The sequence below is a fragment of the Dipodomys merriami genome, unplaced genomic scaffold (genome assembly GCF_024711535.1).
Source record: "Dipodomys merriami isolate MVZ:Mamm:240054 unplaced genomic scaffold, mDipMer1.0.p SCAF_48, whole genome shotgun sequence".
Taxonomy (NCBI): domain Eukaryota; kingdom Metazoa; phylum Chordata; class Mammalia; order Rodentia; family Heteromyidae; genus Dipodomys; species Dipodomys merriami.
Window position 1 is genome coordinate 11,476,111 of NW_027206046.1, and position 18,290 is coordinate 11,494,400.

The 18,290-nt window shown below is 39.5% G+C and overlaps 1 protein-coding gene and 1 non-coding gene across 5 annotated transcripts in view; one reads left to right on the forward strand and one right to left on the reverse strand.

Annotated features, from left to right (window-relative positions):
* Dmxl2 (Dmx like 2) overlaps positions 1-18,290 on the forward strand; it is a 112,165-nt gene that overhangs the window by 4,680 nt on the left and 89,195 nt on the right. For all 4 annotated transcript variants that reach the window (XM_069995408.1, XM_069995409.1, XM_069995411.1 and 1 more), the window contains exons 2-5: positions 12,861-12,986; positions 14,275-14,346; positions 16,254-16,332; positions 17,687-17,822. In XM_069995408.1, the coding sequence (XP_069851509.1) occupies positions 12,861-12,986; positions 14,275-14,346; positions 16,254-16,332; positions 17,687-17,822 (413 nt within the window). The remainder of the gene's footprint in view (positions 1-12,860; positions 12,987-14,274; positions 14,347-16,253; positions 16,333-17,686; positions 17,823-18,290) is intronic.
* LOC138809067 (small nucleolar RNA SNORA11) lies at positions 12,572-12,695 on the reverse strand. Its single transcript, XR_011366691.1, has one exon. It is a non-coding gene; the product is annotated as a small nucleolar RNA SNORA11 (small nucleolar RNA).

Here is an 18,290-nt window from a genome sequence, read left to right on the forward strand (position 1 = left end):
AGTGAATCTCTGGGCTCACAGCTGAGGAGGGGCTCTTGGTAGGCTGGGTATTGCAGGTAATGGAGAACTTGCCTGGCACAATCTCAGGCAATATGGGACAGGAGATGGGGCCATAGGGGTTTAATAGTATTTACTAGGCATTTGGGATAAAAAAGATTGTTTAGAAATCATAATTACTGGGGCTGGGAAGGTGGCTCAGTGGTAGAGCGCTTGCCTTGCATGCATGAGGCCCTGGGTTCAATTCCTCAGCACCACATAAGCAAAAAGAAAAAAGCTGGAAGTGGTTCTGTGGCTCAAGTGGTAGAACGCTAGCCTTGAGCTGAAGAGCTGAGGGACAGCACCCAGGCCCAGAGTTCAGGCCTCACGACTGGACCCCCCCCCCCAAAAAAAAAAAAAAAGAAATCATAATTAGTTTATCTTAACTTTTAGAACAAATCAGAGTCTAAGCATTCAGTCATCAAAAAGAGCACAGGATGTTGGTTAATAACCACAATGTGTAGTGGAAAAATAAGTCATGCTTGACCAGTTAAATTTCTGTGATTAAAAGCAAAGCATTATTTAAAAGGGAATAGTAACAGAATATCGGTGTTTCTATCTTGCCAGGTTTTTTTTTTTTTTTGGATCTGGTAGTGGGGCCTGAACTCTGGGCCTGGGCGCTGTCCCTCAGCTCTTCAGCTCAAGGCTAGCGCTCTACCACTTGAGCCACAGCGCCACTTCTGGCTTTTTTTTTTTCTTTTTGCTTATGTGGTGCTGAGGAATCAAACCCAGGGCCTCATGCATGCAAGGCAAGCACTCTACCATTGAGCCACCTTCCCAGCCCCACCAGGTTTTTAAAAAATTAATAGAAATTGTAGGATTTCATTTTTTTGGAGTTTGTAGAATCTTCTCACATTTTTGATCTGGAACTCTATGCTATAAAATGACATGGGAGCTGATAGCAGATACAGTTTATAAGGATGATATAACTCTATCTTTCCTTCTCATAGAGATAGCTCCTGAGACACTGGGATTTGATGTATATATATGACAACCGTTGCCTGTACTGCTTATTCTCAAACTGTTTCATTCCATGGTAGTATTGAAGGTTTTCTTCTTTTTCCCTGGTTCTAAAGAACAAAAATCATGTTTTTATTTTACATTGTTAGTGGTACAGGAGTCAGTAGGTATAAAGGAGTTTGCTGGATAGAGCCAGACTTCTCTTAACATTGGACAGAGGCATTTTGGTGGGGGAATTAGAAGGGGATAAAACAGATGGCTCTGTTAATTTAAGTACGTTTTCTTCATTTCTTTTAACTATTGATGCCTCTTGGGAGTAGTACCATTTAATTATACTAAGTCATCAGTGATGTTTTCTTCCAGTGACTTCAGGAGAAACCCAGGAAATCTGAGATCATAAGTCCATTTTGCAAGTGGGCAGAGACAGGCACAAGTTGGGGATTTAGCTCAGAGGAAGAGGAAGAGCACTTGCCTGGCAAGTGCAAGGTCCTGAGTTTAGTCCTCAGCTCGTCAAACAAACAAAAAACAAAACCTTCAAAACAAAAGAACAAAAAACCACACACACACATCATCTTTTTTTTTTTTTTTTTTTTTTGTGTGGTACTGTAGCTTGAACTCAGGGCCTGGGCACTGTCCTTGAGCCTCTCTGGGCTCAAGGCTAGTGCTCTAGCATTTGAGCCACAGCACCACTTCTGTTTTTTTCTGTTTATGTGGTACTGAGGAATCGAACATGGCTTCATGCCTGCTAGGAAAGTACTGCTAAGCTACATTCCTAGCCCAACATTATTATCTTACTCTCCATTCACAGATACCATGTGGTTCAAGATTAATGTTCTTGAAATTTTCCTGGGTGTAGCTTTGGCTTTGTGATATGCTAGCAGTTTTCCACATCATCTCTGACCTTGACTCTGTACATTAAAGAGCAGGAGGTATTCAAGTGATATGTAATCCAGTAGCATCTTTTTTGTCTTTTTTCTTTTCTTTCTTGTTGGTCCTTTGGGGTTGTCACTGAGCTCTTCAGCTCAAGGCTAGTGCTCTATACCACTTGAGCCACAGTGCCACTTTGGTTTTCTGGTGGTTTATTGGAGATGAGTCTCATGGACTTTCTTGCCTGGACTGGCTTTGAACCACAATCCTCAGATCTCATCCTTCTGAGTATCTAGGATTACAGGTGTGAGCCACCGGTGCCCAGCTCCCAGTAGCATCTTGTATCACTCCTTTTATGTGGATGAATGTTGATCTAGAGGCGATTTTACACCCCCTCTCCACCCCCCCCCCCAGGAGAGGTTTGGCAATGGTACACTTTTTTAGTGGTACTACAGACTAAAGGCCTCACTCTCACTAGGTAGGTGCCATACCACTTGAAAGCCACACCTCTAGCTCCCTTTTCCTTTGGTCTTTTTTTTGTTGTTGGTCATGGGGCTTGAACTCTGGGCCTGTGCCCTGTTCCTCAGCTCTTCAGCTCAAGGCAAGCGTTCTACCACTTGAGTACAGTGCCACTTCCGGTTTTCTAGTGATTTATTGGAGATAAGAGTCTCATGGACTTTCCTGCTCAGACTGACTTTGAATAGTGATCCTCAGATCTCAGCCTCCTGAGTAGCTAGGATTACAGTGAGCCACTGGTGCCCGGCCTTTGGTCATTTTTGAGAAGTCTTGATTGAGGCTTAGGTCAGCCTAGGCGTCTATCCTCTTACTTGTGTGTGGGGGATGACAGGCGTGCATAACTGAGCCCAGCCATTGTGCTTTCTCTGTAGTTGGGATAATAGGTACCACTGTTATAAGAAGCCTTATGAGCTTTTTGCTTGAGCTGGCCTCAAACTTTGATCCTCAGGTCTCCTCCTCTCAAGTAGCTAGGATTACAGACTTGAACTACCTCACTTTGTTGGCGGTAGGATCTTAAATGCTCTCCCTGCCTTTTCTCCTTCAGTCTATTTTTATTTATTCTCTTCATAGATCTAGTTAAAATATAAACCTAATTTGGGGATTACTGTCACTGTGTTTGTGCTTGTATATAATTTTTGTGTGTGTGTGTGTGTGTGTGTGTGTGTGTGTGTGCCAGTTCTAGGGCTTGAACTTTGGACCTAGGCACTGTCCCTGAACTCCTTTTTGCTCAAGATTAGTGTATTACCATTCGAACCACAGTGCCACTTCCAGCTTTTCCTGTGATTAGAGATAAGAATCTCAAGGATGGGCTGGGAAGGTGGCTCAGTGGTAGAGTGCTTGCTTTGCATGCATGAGGCCCTGGGTCAATTCCTCAGCACCACATAAGCAGAAAAAAGAAAAAAGCCAGAACTGGTGCTGTGGCTCAAATGGTAGAGCACTAGCCTTGAGTTGAATAGCTGAGGGACAGCGCCCAGGCCCAGAGTTCAGGCCCCACAACCGGACCAAAAAAAAAAAAAAAAAAAGAATCTCAGGGACTTATCTGCCTGGGCTGGCTATCCTTAGAGCTCAGCCTCCTGAGCAGACAAATTTACAGGTGAGAGCCACCTATGCCTGGCTGGATTGCTTTTTTTTTGGTCACATGTGACGCTTAAACTGTGGGCCTGGGTGTTGTCCCTGAGCTCTTCAGCTCAAGGCGACCACTCTACCACTTGAGCCACAGTACCACTTCCAGTTTTCTGGTGATTTATTGAAGATAAAGAGTCTTCTGGGCAGGAAAGGCCTTGAAACTCTTTATCTCCAATAAGCCACCAGAAAACTGGAAGTGGTGCTGTGATTCAACTGGTAGAGCTCTAGCCTTCAGCTGAGAGCTGAGGGACAGTGCTCAGGCCCAGAGTTCAAGCCCGATGACGACCACCACCACCACCGCCACCATCACCACCACCAACAAAAAAGTCTCATGGACTTTCCTTGCTCAGGCTGGCTTTGAACTGCGATCTTCAATCTCAGCCTCCTGAGTAGCTAGGATTATAGGATTGAGCCACTGGTGCCGGGTTTGGATTGCTTTTTTATGAGTTTATTTTCCTTTCTTTTAGGTTTTCCAATTTATTAGTATGAAGTTGCTTATAGCAGTCCTTGTCTGCCTCTTTAAAGTCTATAGCATCTATTGTACTGCCTCTTTTCTCTTTTTTTTTGGGTCCGGTCGTGGGGCCTGAACTCTGGGCCTGGGCGCTGTCCCTCAGCTCTTCCTCTCAAGGCTAGCACTCTACCACTTGAGCCACAGCGCCACTTCCGGCTTTTTTCTTTTTGCTTATGTGGTGCTGAGGAATTGAACCCAGGGCCTCAGACATGCAAGGCAAGCGCTCTACTACTGAGCCACTTTCCCAGCCCTCTTTTCTCTTTATGTTTTCTTTTTCTCAACATATTTATCCACTTCATTAATCTTTACAAAACTCACAGGCTCATGTCTGTTATCCTAGCTACTCAGGAGGCTAAGACCTAGAGGACTGCTGAATTTTTTAAAGAGATCTTAATGATTGTCACTTGCTTTTCCTGTATTATTAAAAGGATGGATAACTGATTTCTTTTTTTTTTTTTTTGTCGGTCGTGGGGCTTGAACTCTGGGCCTGGGCGCTGTCCCTCAGCTCTTCAGCTCAAGGCCAGCGCTCTACCACTTGAGCTACAGAACCACTTCCGGTTTTCTGGTGGTTTATTGGAGATAGGAGTCTCACGGTCTCTCCTGCCTGGGCTGCCTTTGAACCACGATTCTCAGATCTCAGCCTCCTGAGTAGCTAGGATTACAGGCGTGAGCCACCAGCGCCCGGCTTGGATAACTGATTTCTGAAGATAGAATTGGCCTTCTGTTATTAGTATAAGTCCCACTTGTTTATGTACATGTTTAAAAATATTAAGTAGTTGTACAATGGGATTTCAATTCTAGAAGTCAGGTTATGAGTATAATACATCTTGATTAATGTTACCTTGCCCTTCATTCTCCCTCTTATTTCCCCATTCCATCTCTACCTTCAGGTTACATTGTTCAGTTTTTACATAGCATACATTGAATATAATGACTGTATTTGCTTACTCTTTCTTCCTCCATGTGTACTCTTGTTGCCCTTTCTCCCCAACTGAACATGTTTCAATTTCCTAATGATCATTTTGCCGAACAAGTTGTTCAGCGGGGTTACACTGTTAGACTCCTTCCCTAAGTATACTATCCTGAAGTCAATTTGTTTGTGTGTATTTGCATATATATGTTATTGTGTATATTTGTATATTAGATCTAACTTCCACATATGAGAGAAAAATGTGCTATTTGTCTCTGTGAGCCTGGTTTACTTTGCTTAACATAATATTTTCTTTTTTTTTTTTAACATAATATTTTCTAAGCCCATCCATTCCCTGAAAGTAAAATTCTAATAAATATCCATATCTATATCTATTTCACATCTTCTTGATCCACTCATCTGTTCTAGGGCATCTGGGCTGTTTCCATATCTTGTCTACTGTCAATAGTGTGGCTGTGAACATTGACAAGTGATGTTAGTAGAATTTGCCATTGAAACTATTGGGGTCTGGAGTTTCCTTTTTAGAAGGTTTTAGAAACATGATGAAATGTGAAAACACTGTTATGGTCATATAGTTGATCTTGGGTCTTTTTGTGGCTAGTGACATAGATTTATGTATAGTGAGTTGTTTGTAGCATTGCATTATTATTTTTTAGTATCTATAGGGTTGATATTGATACACCTGCTTCTGGTCTTTTTTTCCTGACCTTGTCTGCAGCAAAGAAATGAACAGCATTAAAAAAATTAACTAGCATACATTAATAATGCAGTTTGTTTGGGTACTGGTGGCTAATGCATGTAATCCCAGCTACTCAAATTGGCTTAGATTTGAGGATCACTTTACTATGTTCTCTACCCTGGCCAGATACAAACTTTTTCTAGAGGGCTGCTCAGAATATCTCCAATCTTTGAATCAGTATTGGTTCTGGTCAAGAAAAGAATTGAAGCCGGGCGCTGGTGGCTCACGCCTGTAATCCTAGCTACTCAGGAGGCTGAGATCTGAGGATCGCGGTTCAAAGCCAGCCCGGGCAGGAGACCGTGAGACTCCTATCTCCAATAAACCACCAGAAAACCGGAAGTGGCGCTGTAGCTCAAGTGGTAGAGCGCTGGCCTTGAGCTGAAGAGCTGAGGGACAGCACCCAGGCCCAGAGTTCAAGCCCCATGACCGACCAAAAAAAAGAGAAAAGAATAGAAGCTACTTGAAGGAAAGGCAAAATATACACCAGGTCTTAGTTCACTTCATATGCCACTCAGGAGGCATATGAAGGATGATTAAGACTTGAACTTGGGCTACATAGGCGACCCTGTCTCAAAACAAAACACACTGAACAAATCAAGAAACAGGTTGGTGGCATGGTTCAATTGGGTAGAGGCTAGCCCATGAGCAAAAGTGGCAGGTACTGAGTTTGAGTCCTGGTCTTGGACCTAAAAAAAATTAAATTATTTTTGGGAACAAAACACTTTATTTTGTTGGGCGCTGGTGGCACGCCTGTTATCCTAGGTGCTCAGGGAGGCTGAGATCTGAGGATCATGGTTCAAAACCAGCCTGGGCAGGAAAAGTCCGTGAGACTCTCATCTCCAATAAACTACCCAGAAAACTGGAAGTGGCACTGTGGCTCAAGTGGTAGAGTGCTAGCCTTGAGCTGAAGAGCTGAGGTACAGCGCCCAGGCCGAGTTCAAGCCCCACAACGGACAAAACAACAACAACAAAACACTTTATTTTTATTTTATTTTGTTGTCAGTCATGGGGCTTGAACCCTAGGCCTGGGCGCTCTCCCTCAGCTCTTTAGCTCAAGGCCAGTGCTCCTGAAGAATCGAACCCAGGGCCTTATGCATGCAAGGCAAGCACTCTACCACTGAGCCATCTTCCCAGCCTAAATGTTCTCTTATCTAAATGTGTTGTCATTCATTTAAAATTTGTAATTATTAGTGCATATTAATTATAAATATTGATGTGTTTCATTGTGACACTTTCATAATGTATATACTAGTCCTTAATCATATCTATCTTCTCAATTTCCCTTTCTTGCATACTTTCTACTTTGCATTTCCCTCTATTAAGAAGTATTCATTCTAAAAAGCTAGACTTTGCTTCTTCTTTTTCTTTATCTTTTTTTTTTTTGGTGAGGCAAATATTATATACCTCAAGCTTTAGACAATAAATTTAACGCCAGAAGGTGATTTCATCCTTTCATACATGCTGGCCAGCTCCTGGGGCTGATGCTTCTACTCATGTTATTGTGATTTCCTAATTAAGCTTTGAATGGTTTCTTTTTAGCATCGACACACAAAATAGTTGCTTATAAGAGATGGCTTTTGTTTTCCTGTTAGATCTACCTTCTAATGAGAGTATAGGCAAATGGGAGACAGAGCTGTTTTTGTCATGGCTAATTAGAACAGATGAATTAATTATTGCCGATTTGCCTTTCAGGGCCTCTCCTTCCAGATGTTGCTAACATCAGTAAACCAATGTTTTTCTTTGTTCAGGAGTGTGGAAGTAGGCTTAGTTTGGACTTTTTTCTTTCTTTCTTTCTTTTTTTTTTTTTTGCCAGTCGTGGGGCCTGAACTCTGGGCCTGGGCGCTGTCCCTCAGCTCTTCAGCACAAGGCTAGTGCTCTACCACTGGAGCCACAGCGCCACTTCCGGCTTTTTCTGTTTATGTGGTGCTGAGGAATCGAACCCAGGGCCTTATGCTTGCAAGGCAAGCACTCTACCACTGAGCTACGTTCCCAGCCCCTGGACTTTTTTCTTTAATATAGTGTTTAGAAATTTGTTATAACTCCATCTATTCTGTTAGTAAATTATCAAAATTAGCTTTTGACTAATATCGAACATTGTTTTTCTAAATTTTAATTAAACAGTGCTCTCTACTTCCTGTATCTCTCTTTTTTTTTTTTTTTTTTTCTTTTTTTGTCGGTTGTGGGGCTTGAACTCGGCCTGGGCACTGTCCCTCAGCTCTTCAGCTCAAGGCTAGTGCTCTACCACTTGAGCTACAGCGCCACTTCCAGCTTTTTCTGCTTATGTGGTGCTGAGGATTCTAACCCAGGGCCTCATCCATGCAAGGCAAGCGCTCTACCACTGAGCCACTTTCCCAGCCCCTACTTCCTGTATCTCTATCTCCATATATTTTATTTTTTAATTTATGTATGTGTGTGGTGTTTGGATTTGAACCCAGAGCCTTGCCCATGTTCTATCACTAAATCCCTAACTTGGGATTTTTTTGTTTGAAGATCAGTTGCTTTTCTGAGGTTGTTAAGAAGCAAAGCAAAAACTATTTTTTCTACTCAGGAGGCTGAGACCTGAGGATCGCAGTTCAAAGCCAGCCCGGGCAGGAAAGTCCGTAAGACTCTTATCTCCAATAAACCACTCAGAAAACTGGAAGTGGTGCTGTGGCTCAAGTGGTAGAGTGCTAGCTTTGAGCTGAAGAGTTGAGGAACAGCACCCAGGCCCAGAGTTCAAGTCCCACAACAAAAACAAAAGAAACTTTTCTTTTTTTTTTTTTTTTACTGCTTAGTCACAAACACAATATTTTCCTAATTTCTTTCTGTCCTTTTTCCTGAAAAGAGATTTTGTGTGTGTGCGTGTGTCTGCATGCCAGTACTGGGGCTTGAAGTCAGGATTTTGAACTCTTATTTAGCTTTTTTGCTCATGGCTGACACACTATTACTTGAGCCACAACTCTAGTTTGGCTTTTTGCTGAATGAGATTTGTCTGTCCAGGCTTGCTCCAGATCTGTCTTCATGTCAGCTTCCTGAGCAGTTAGGCTTACAGGCATGACCAGTGTAACCCAGCATGATAATACGTTTGTATTCATACATGTTTGTATTAAAGCTTTAAGTTTTTATTGAACATACCACTAGCAGCTTTGCTTTGTTGTATGGAAACTTGTAAGTGTCCATACACTTATGTTAATTTGGTCTTTCCCAAGGAGAGGAGATTTTCCTGAGGCGAGATTTAATTTAAAAGGGCTGTCCCTTTGCTTACCATATAGTTGCATTGCTTCACTGGTCTTTACATGGGCTAGTTTTTTCTGTGATACTATTTAGTTTCTGATTTGTTTACTTTGCTCATTCAGCATTCTTGAGTGGACTTTAAGCTGTTGGTGTAACTGTATTCTCAGTCATGCGGAAAGAAGAGCTTATTTTCAGATTCTGTCTTTTCTGCTCTTTTAACTATACTGAGAAAGATTTGTTTTGTGGGTGGTGGTGACAGGCATTAGTTGACAATGGACAAGTGGTCCAATAACACCAATTGTCGGTTTACAGAGAAAGAAATTTAAAGGCTAATGAATACATGAAAAGATACTTGTTTCCTTTCCATAAGAACAATAAAACAACAGGAACATGCCTGAGCTACATAGTGAGACCTTGTCTCAGATAAACGAAACCTACCACCACCAAAAAAATAGAATGGAAATCTTTTCAGTCATAATAGAGTTTTAATAAACTATCTCAACTGTTGGTGTTTATTGTATGCTATGTTTATTGATGTTAGGCATCTGAGCTAGATGATGTGGAATTTTGTTGGGATTACAGAAATTTCATGGCACCAATGGAGTAGAGGTATGGTAATGCAGTGGGAAGAATAGGGGCTTTTTTTTTCTTCTAGCACTGGGGATACGAATTCAGGCCTCCTGTTGGCTAAGCCAGGTGTTCTACCACTTGAGTTATTTCCTCAGCCCTTGTTTATGTTGGTTATTTCAGGATAGGTATTTATGCCAGAGCTGGCCTGAGCTGCAGTCTTCCTACTTGTGCCTTCCCCAAAGCTGGATTAAAATATGCACGCCACTGCACCCAGCCATTAGTTCAGATGAAGTTTCATCCTGGGCTGGTCTTGAACTATGATCCTCTATGATCTTCAAGTCTCAAGTAGCTTGGATTACAGGGTTGAGTCACTGTGCCTGACGAGAGCTTTATTATGAAACAATAGTCCTTACTTTATGAACCCAGACAAATCACTTAAAAAGAGAGCCTGTGTACCTAATAATTATGTTCACAAAGACCTTAGGAGACGGCTTGCCAGCTCATAGAAGATATATTCAGTAAATGGTAAGTTATCAGGGAAGGCGTTGGTTGATTTTCTCTGGCAGGTCTTCTATATCCATGATATTGTCACAGTCAGCTTGTGAGGGAGCTTGGCCAAATTATTAACAACAAGGTCATGTCTCCTCTTTCAACTCCACATGTACTATGGGAAGCTTAAGTGCTAGTAGTGGGATTACAGTGGTTTACAAGGATAAAGAAAAGTCCTAGCTAGCCTTGATGGTTCATTTGCTAGCATCATTACATTGTATAAAGACATTCAGATCTCATGGATTTTCAGTTTCAGAATACATATCTAATGAGACAAGTCCCCATTCTTCCATACTTGGGTGTTTTCTACATCAGACCAATATCTTTTGAAAATGAAGAATATTCTTCCTCTGTGCCTTTTCTTTCTTTCTTTCTTTCTTTTTTTTTTTGTGCTCTTCAGCTCTACCACTTGAGCTACTGCGTGTGCCTCTTCCAGTTTTCTGGTGGTTTATTGGAGATGAGTCTCATGGACTTTCCTGCCTGGGCTGGCTTTGAACCACTACCTTCAGATCTCAGCCCCTTGAGCTAGGATTACAGGTGTGAGCCACCGGTGCCTGGCCCTTTGTGCCTTTTCTAACCATTAGTGTAGACTAGTGGTTTCATTTTAACAGTTTGTGTAGATATTATATGAAATAGTAGGTACTATTTAGGTGTGATACCACAGGAAGGCGGTATCATTTGCTGAATTTTACAGAATTAATAGTTCCATTAGGGATTTGAGACCATCTTAAATTAAACTTTTAGTAGCTGTATAGTATTCCAACGTATGGATTGAGTAATTTAACTCTACTGATCTGATGGACAGTATGATTGTTTCCAGTTTATATTGTTATAAATAATATGACAATGATATCCTTATATATTTTTATAAAACTTTTATAAATGTACTTACAGGGAAAAATAGAGAATTGTTTGATCAAAGGGTATGTTGTGCTAAAAATTTTGATAGCTATTGCCAACTTTTATCCATAAAGAGTCAGGAGGCTGAGATCTGAGGATCATAGTTCAAAGCCAGCCTGGGCAGGAAAGTCTGTGAGACTCTTATCTCCAATAAACCACTAGAAAACTGGAAGTGGTGCTGTGGCTCAAGTGGTAGAGCGCTCGCCTTGAGCTGAAGAGTGCAGGGACAGTGCCCAAGCCCAGAGGTTCAAGCCCCACAACCAACCAAAAAAAAAAAAAAGAGTCTGGTATAGTAAGTCTGGGGTGAGAATAGCAATCTGTGTGTGTGTGTGTGTGTGTGTGTGTGTGTGTGTGTGTGTGTGTGTGTGTGTGTGTGTGTGTGTGTGTGTGTGTGTGTGTGTGTGTGTGTGTGTGTGTGTGTGTGTGTGTGTGTGTGTGTGTGTACACACATACATACATATATATATATTTTAATGTCAAGATGATCCAGCGGGGTTATGTTATATAAGTAAGGTAATGAGTACCTTTCTTGCCAAATTAGTTACCCCTTCCCTCAATTTTCTCCTACTTTCCCTCCCCCTCATCCCAAGTTGTACAGACCATTGCCAACGTATTGTCTTGTGTATATCACTGTTGCATTGATTCTCCCCTTGTCCTTTGTTTTACCATTCTGTTGTTCCCCTTCCCTTCCCTAATTAAATAAACGTATATACAATACCAGGGTACCAAAATCAAATACAGTAACAATAGGGGATATACCATGGGGGAAGAACATACAAAAGGAACAAGAAATCACATAGTACATTAAAAACAACAACAAAGAAAAACCTCTTGTGTCCATGTCTTTGAATTCATTTCGCTTAGCGCCATCTTATATGGTCATATGTACATAGCTATTGAGCTATTCTTCTTATCTGCTAAGATTATCCTAGATGTATATTAATTATTGGAAATAAGGGAAACTATGGGACCTATGTTTCTTTGGGTCTGACTTACTTAATATTTTTTCCAAGTCTTTCCATTTTTTTACAAATGGGGCAGTGTCATTCTTTTTGATGGAAGCATAGAATTCCATTGTGTGTATGTGTATGTGTATGTATATGTGTGAGTGTGTATATATATATGTGTGTGTATGTGTATGGGTGTGTATGTATGTATATGTATATGTATCACATTTTCCTGATTACTGAGGGGCATCTGGGTTGATTCCATATCTTAGTTATGGTAAATAATGCTGTGGTAAACATAGTTGTGCTGGTCATTTTAGTATGGCCTTGTTTGTGATCATTTGGGTAAATGCCCAGAAGTGGTATTGCTGGGTCATAGGGGAGTCTATGTATTTTTTAAAGTTATCTAAGTAATTTTCATGCAGCCAGGTTTGAGAACTATTGTAGAGTTAGAAAAATAACAGGATCCTCTTCAGCAAAGGAGTGTGGTAATATGCTTTGAAAAATATTCGGTAGTTAAGGGCATAAAAGGAAGAGTAAAAAAGTTTTTCCGGTGATTAAGTAGTAAGACTGTGTTTGTCTACAGTAGCAATTGCTAGGAGTGGACAGCCTTTAGAGAAGAAGGCTATGAGTATTTACCAGGAATTTTCTTTTCCTCCCCCTTCTCTTCTTTCCTTCTTTTGCTCTTCCCTGTCCCTTTCTTTCTCACATGTAGGACAATTGCTTATAAAAAGGCCATTCATGTTATACCTTCTTCATAGTGACTCCAGTTCTTGCTAGGTGTGTTATAAAGAGTAGATATTTTTCAGGCCCCAACTCATATCACATCCTGATATGATTTTTTTTGTTGGAAGTTATTGCATGGAATGCTATCATTTTCATGTGAATTTTAAAGTTCTTATTTGGAAATATGTAAAAAACGTGTCAAAGTATACCTCTTACACTGATAACAAAATCCAAAGATAGATGTCTTACATGCCATTGTTTTCTTTGTAGGCATATGGTTCAGGCTGTGATATTGTTATTTTGGCAAGTGACTTTGAATGTGTGCAGATCATTCCTGGTGCTAAGCATGGGAACATCCAGGTCAGCTGTGTGGAGTGTTCTCATCAACAAGGACGGGTAAGAAATTTAGTTTCTTACTGAATGTCATTTTAATACTTAATCATCTCAGGATATCCTTGTCCTTTTAAAAAACATATCCACGAGCTGGGCACTGGTGGCTCACGCCTGTAATCCTAGCTACTCAGGAGGCTGAGATCTGAGGATCGCGGCTCAAAGCCTGCTCAGGCAGGAAAGACCGTGAGACTCCTATCTCCAATAAACCACCAGAAAACCGGAAGTGGCGCTGTAGCTCAAGTGGTAGAGTGCTCACCTTGAGCTGAAGAGCTGAGGGATAGCGCCCAGGCCCAGAGTTCAAGCCCTACAACTGACAAAAACAAAACAAAACAACAAAAAAAGTGTCCACTGTTTTCTTTAAATTATTGTATCTTGCTCTTTGATGAGAGTCGTCAAATTGTGAGTGGTTATATAAATTGTGAAGTGCCATTTCCCTGACAACATGATAGCTAATGGGTCTGTAGATATATACTGTGTTGGAAGATTTTGTTAGTTTTTTGAAATGAAATCTCACTATATTGCTCAAACTAGCCTCAAGCTGGCCATACCAGTGATAATCACAGTGAACAAATTTCTTGCAGTAAAGATTTTCAAAATATCTGAGATGAAGCTGTATACAGTGTGTATAATCTGTAGTCTCCAGCAGAAAAAGCCCAAGAGTTGTAGCTCTACCTATAAATTCCTATAGGAGGATTTCTTTCTCTTTCTCCCTTTCTCTCTTTCTTTGTTTATTTGTTTGTTTGTTTTTTGTTTTTCTTTTTGGTGTCTGTCCTGGAGGCCTAACTTCAGGGCCTGCACACTGTCCCTGTGCTTTTTTGCTCAAGGTTAGCCCTCTACCACTTGAGTATTGTTCTACTTTGAGATTTTTTTGGTGGCTAATTGAAGGTAAGAGTTTCATAGATTTTCAAAAAAAAAAAAAAAAAAAAAAAAAAAAAGAGTTTCATAGATTTTCTTTCCTAGGCTAGCTTTGAACTGTGATTCTCAGGCTTGCTTTGAACTGTGATCCTCTGATCTTAGCCTCCTGAGTAGCTACGGTTATAGTTGTGAGCCACCGTGACTGGGCACGATGATTTCTTTGAAAAGAAGTAAACACTGTATTTCTAAAATAAAGCCTGCTGAATTTTCTCATACAGAGAAGAAATTATTAAATCTATTATACTTTCAAATTTATTGAAAAAATAACTATGAAGTTATATTGAGATGATTAAAATTAACTTTTACATTGTTGTGAGAAGAGTTACTTAATCCTTTTCTGAATACCAATGCTATGTTTATTATTACTATTTTTTAGGTTGCAGCTTCATATGGTAATGCTGTTTGTATTTTTGAGCCCCTGGGGATAAATTCTCATAAGAGAAATAGTGTAAGTATTAACTGATTTTAGAACACTTTTAGAATCTGATTAATTCTTTTTTTTAGTTTCAGTATTTTTAGTATTGACATATTTTCATTTGACTTGTTAATTCTGTAAAGCCTAGTAATAACAATAAAAAGTGCCGTAGGATCTGGTGCTAACAGTGGGATAGAATATCTGTAAAATTAGTAAAGACCTTTTGTAAACCCAAGTTTCTACAGTATTACTATCTACTATTTCCTGTGGTCATTAAAGTGGCAGGTAATGTAGTCTGAACTAGTTTTTGTGGTTACTAGTTTGTGCCTGATATTTAGTATCTAGCTCTAATCCCTCTCCCCACTTTTGTTATCAGTAGAGAAGAAGATGACACTTTTCTTAAAACCTTCTTAAAAACTCAGATTCAATGCTTAAAAAGTTTTAAAATACTCCAGCCTCCATCCTTTAGCACCGCACTTAGAGCAACACATTATGTTACTGTCCTATGTGACTCACACAAGACATACTAGTATTTCCACTGTCCCTCAGACTCTCTCCAATTTAAGGAATTTTTTCTGTGTCACTTTAGGGCTAGATTTTTTTTAGGTTTTTTTGTAACTCCTTCTCTTTGTGTTTTAAACTTTCTTCCAGAATATTTATTTTATTTGCTTATTGTTTACTATTTAGAATGTAAGCTCCGATGTGTTTTGTTTCTTTCGTTTGCTGATACTTCCCATGTAGTTAGATTAGTATCTGGGACATTGAGTTCCTAAACATGAACTTCATGGAGTTAAGGCTTATTAGCAAATTCATTTACCAATAAGTGGTCTAGCACACCACATTGAGAACCATTCTTATTTATATTGGATATTGTATTTTATCTTAGGTAATATTCAGAAAATTTGATATGGTTAGGAATATCAACTCTTAGAAATTACTACATGAACTTTTGAACTCAAGGTCTTATTCTTTTACTTGGCTTGCTTATGCTCTGCCACTTGAATATTTTGCTGATTAATTGGAGATGAAGTCTCTCAGACTTTTCTGAGTGGGCTAGCTTTGAACCTAATCCCAGCTTCCTGAATAGCTAGAATTACACTGGTGCTAGGCTTATTTATTTTTTTGAGACAGGTATCACTTATTTGCCTAGTCTGACTTTGAATTCATGGGCTTAAATCATATAGGATTGCTTAGGAGGTATATCCAGTGTTCTTTTGGATCATGAGCCTTTAGGATTAGGATAATTTACATTTCTTTTTTTTTTACATTAAGCAGAGAAGATGTTGAACTACTTTATTTCTTTGTATATATTTTTTATTGTAAAGTTACTGTACAGAGGGGTTACAGTTACATGAGTAAGGTAATAAGTATATTTCCTATTGAATATTGTTACCTCCTCTTTTGCTTTTCCCCTACCATCCCTTCCCTCCCTGATAATTTACATTTCTTTCTAATGTATACTTGGCTTTAATAAAACATTTTTGAGCATCTGTGTAGCTAGTTAGTATTGCAAATGCTGAAGATACAAAGATTTTTATGACATTGTTCTTGTCCTTAAAGAGCTGCAATTTAATAGGAATCTCAGACATACAGACAAAATCCTGTGTGATGCACTTGTAATGGCAGAATGGAGAGAAGCTTGGGTGCTGGCAGGATATTGGAGAAGGTTTCTTAGCAGAGGTGATGATTGAGCTAGATCTTTGTGAAGCCAGGGAGTTAGTAGAGAGGCAAGGAAAGAAGGAAAACAGAGAGGGAAGGCAGAGAGAAAGCACTTTGGGTGTGGCAAACAGCTCAGTCTGGTAGAATGCCACCATTGTAAGTTACTTTAACAGTTTTTGAAAGTAATTGTGAAACATATTTTAGATCATATGGTCTTCAGTTAAATAAAATGGTCAAGATTTTGGATGCTTTAAAAGCATATTTTTTTTCTTCTGTTTTAGCAACTCAAGTGTCAGTGGCTTAAAACTGGGCAGTTTTTTTTGAGTTCTGTGACTTACAACTTAGCTTGGGACCCTCAAGGTATGTAGCAGTTATACTTAAAAATTATATAAATGAAACTCTGTTTTAAATATACGATTACCATGTGATTTTTTTTAAATAAAAAAGTGATGAATGCTGTGTTTGCTTTTGTTGATGAGTGACTATACCTTTTTTGTCTTAATACACATTGCTTGGTATAGGGATTAGTTTACTCTTTTGTCTCTTCGGTGTTTTAAAAGAAATACTATCTTTAGGGCTGGGAATGTAGCTTAGTGGTAGAGTGCTTGCCTAGCATGCATGAAGCTCTGGGTTCAATTCCTCAGTGCCACATAAACAGAAAAAGCCAGAAGTGGTGCTGTGGCTCAAGTGGTAGAGTGCTAGCCTTGAGCAAAAGAAGCTCAGTGAAAGTGCCCAGGCCCCGAGTACAAGCCCCAGGACTGGGGAAAAAAAAAAAAAAAAGTGCTTTAATTTCTAAAGATTAGGAACCTCTGAGGTTGTAACTTTATTTTCTTTTACATTCACAGTTAATGAGGATTATTATATATTCCATGTAGAAATTTTTTTTTGAATTTTTTAGTTATGTCTTTAGCATATCCTGAAAATGCCAGAGTTTAGAGGATTTGCTATTCTACTTTCCCTCCCTTCTTCTCTCCTTCTTTTCCTTTTCTAGCTTATCTATCCCCTTCTTTTTTTTGCTATTCTACTTTCCCTCCCTTCTTCTCTCCTTCTTTTCCTTTTCTAGCTTATCTATCCCCTTCTTTTTTTTTTTTTTTTTTTTTCTCATCAGGGTCTCTCTGTATAGCCCAGCCTAGCCTCAAAGTTTGCCATTTCCTTGCCTCTGTCTCCCACGTGCTGGGATGACTAATGGATATCACCACACTGGCTTTTATTTTATTTTATTTATTCATTCATTTATGGTATTGAAACTTGAACTCAGGGCCTCAAGTTCTTGCTCAGCTTTTTCAGCTCTACCACTTGAGCCATACCTCCACTTCCAGTTTCTTGTTGGTTATTTGGAAATAAGAGTCTCACAGATTTGTCCAGACTGGCTCCAGACCATGATTCTTAGATCTTAACCTCCTGTGTAGGCAGAGCTTTTTGTTTTTTAAAAAAGGTTTGATTAATACAAAGGGCAATCACTCTTTGCCTTGTAAGCTTTTATTTTTTGCCTTTTAAGAGTTTTCACAGGTCTTTCTCAAGAATTATTCTTAACTGTCTTATGGATTCTTTTTTTCTTATAGGAGTTAATTTTAATTAGATAACACCACATGTTTTTCATAGACAGTAATGTGTGTTTTTCACATAATAGTTCCCAGACCTGAACAAAAGCATTTATCTTTGCTTATTTCCCATTTATCTTTGCTTATTTATCAGAATATTCTTGAATTTTCAGATAACAGATTGTTGACAGCAACTGATTCTGTTCAGTTGTGGGCTCCTCCAGGAGGTGATATTCTGGAAGAGGAGGAAGAAAGTGATAACAAAATTCCTCCTGTTTTAAATGACTGGAAGTGCATCTGGCAGTGCAAGTTAGTATTCATCTCTTGTTATGTTCATTAGTTTAACAGTGCTTCCTAAATTATGTTTCCTTTTATAAAGATCTTAATTTTTTGACAGTACCATTGGATTTAGAAGCCTAGAAAGTAGACTTTTCTGGCCCCAACCCATTATGCTGTTATTCTTCAATCTGTGCTATAGATAATTGTTCACAAAAAGGACATTTTCTTAGTGATAGCTCCAGGGTTTGAGCTAAAAAGGTGAGCATAGGAATTACTTCAAGAATGAGATAATGAGGAGGGGAAGAAGTGTTAGGTTTCAAGTGGAAGGATCCTGAATTCCCAGCATTAATATAGATTATGTGAAAGGGATTAGGTAACCAGGAACAACAATGGGCTTGGGTTTTTTTGTTTTTTTGCTTTGTTTGTTTGTTTTTGTGCTGGTATTGGAGCTTGAACTCAGAGCTCGGGTGCTGTCCTTGAGCATTTTAGCTCCACTTC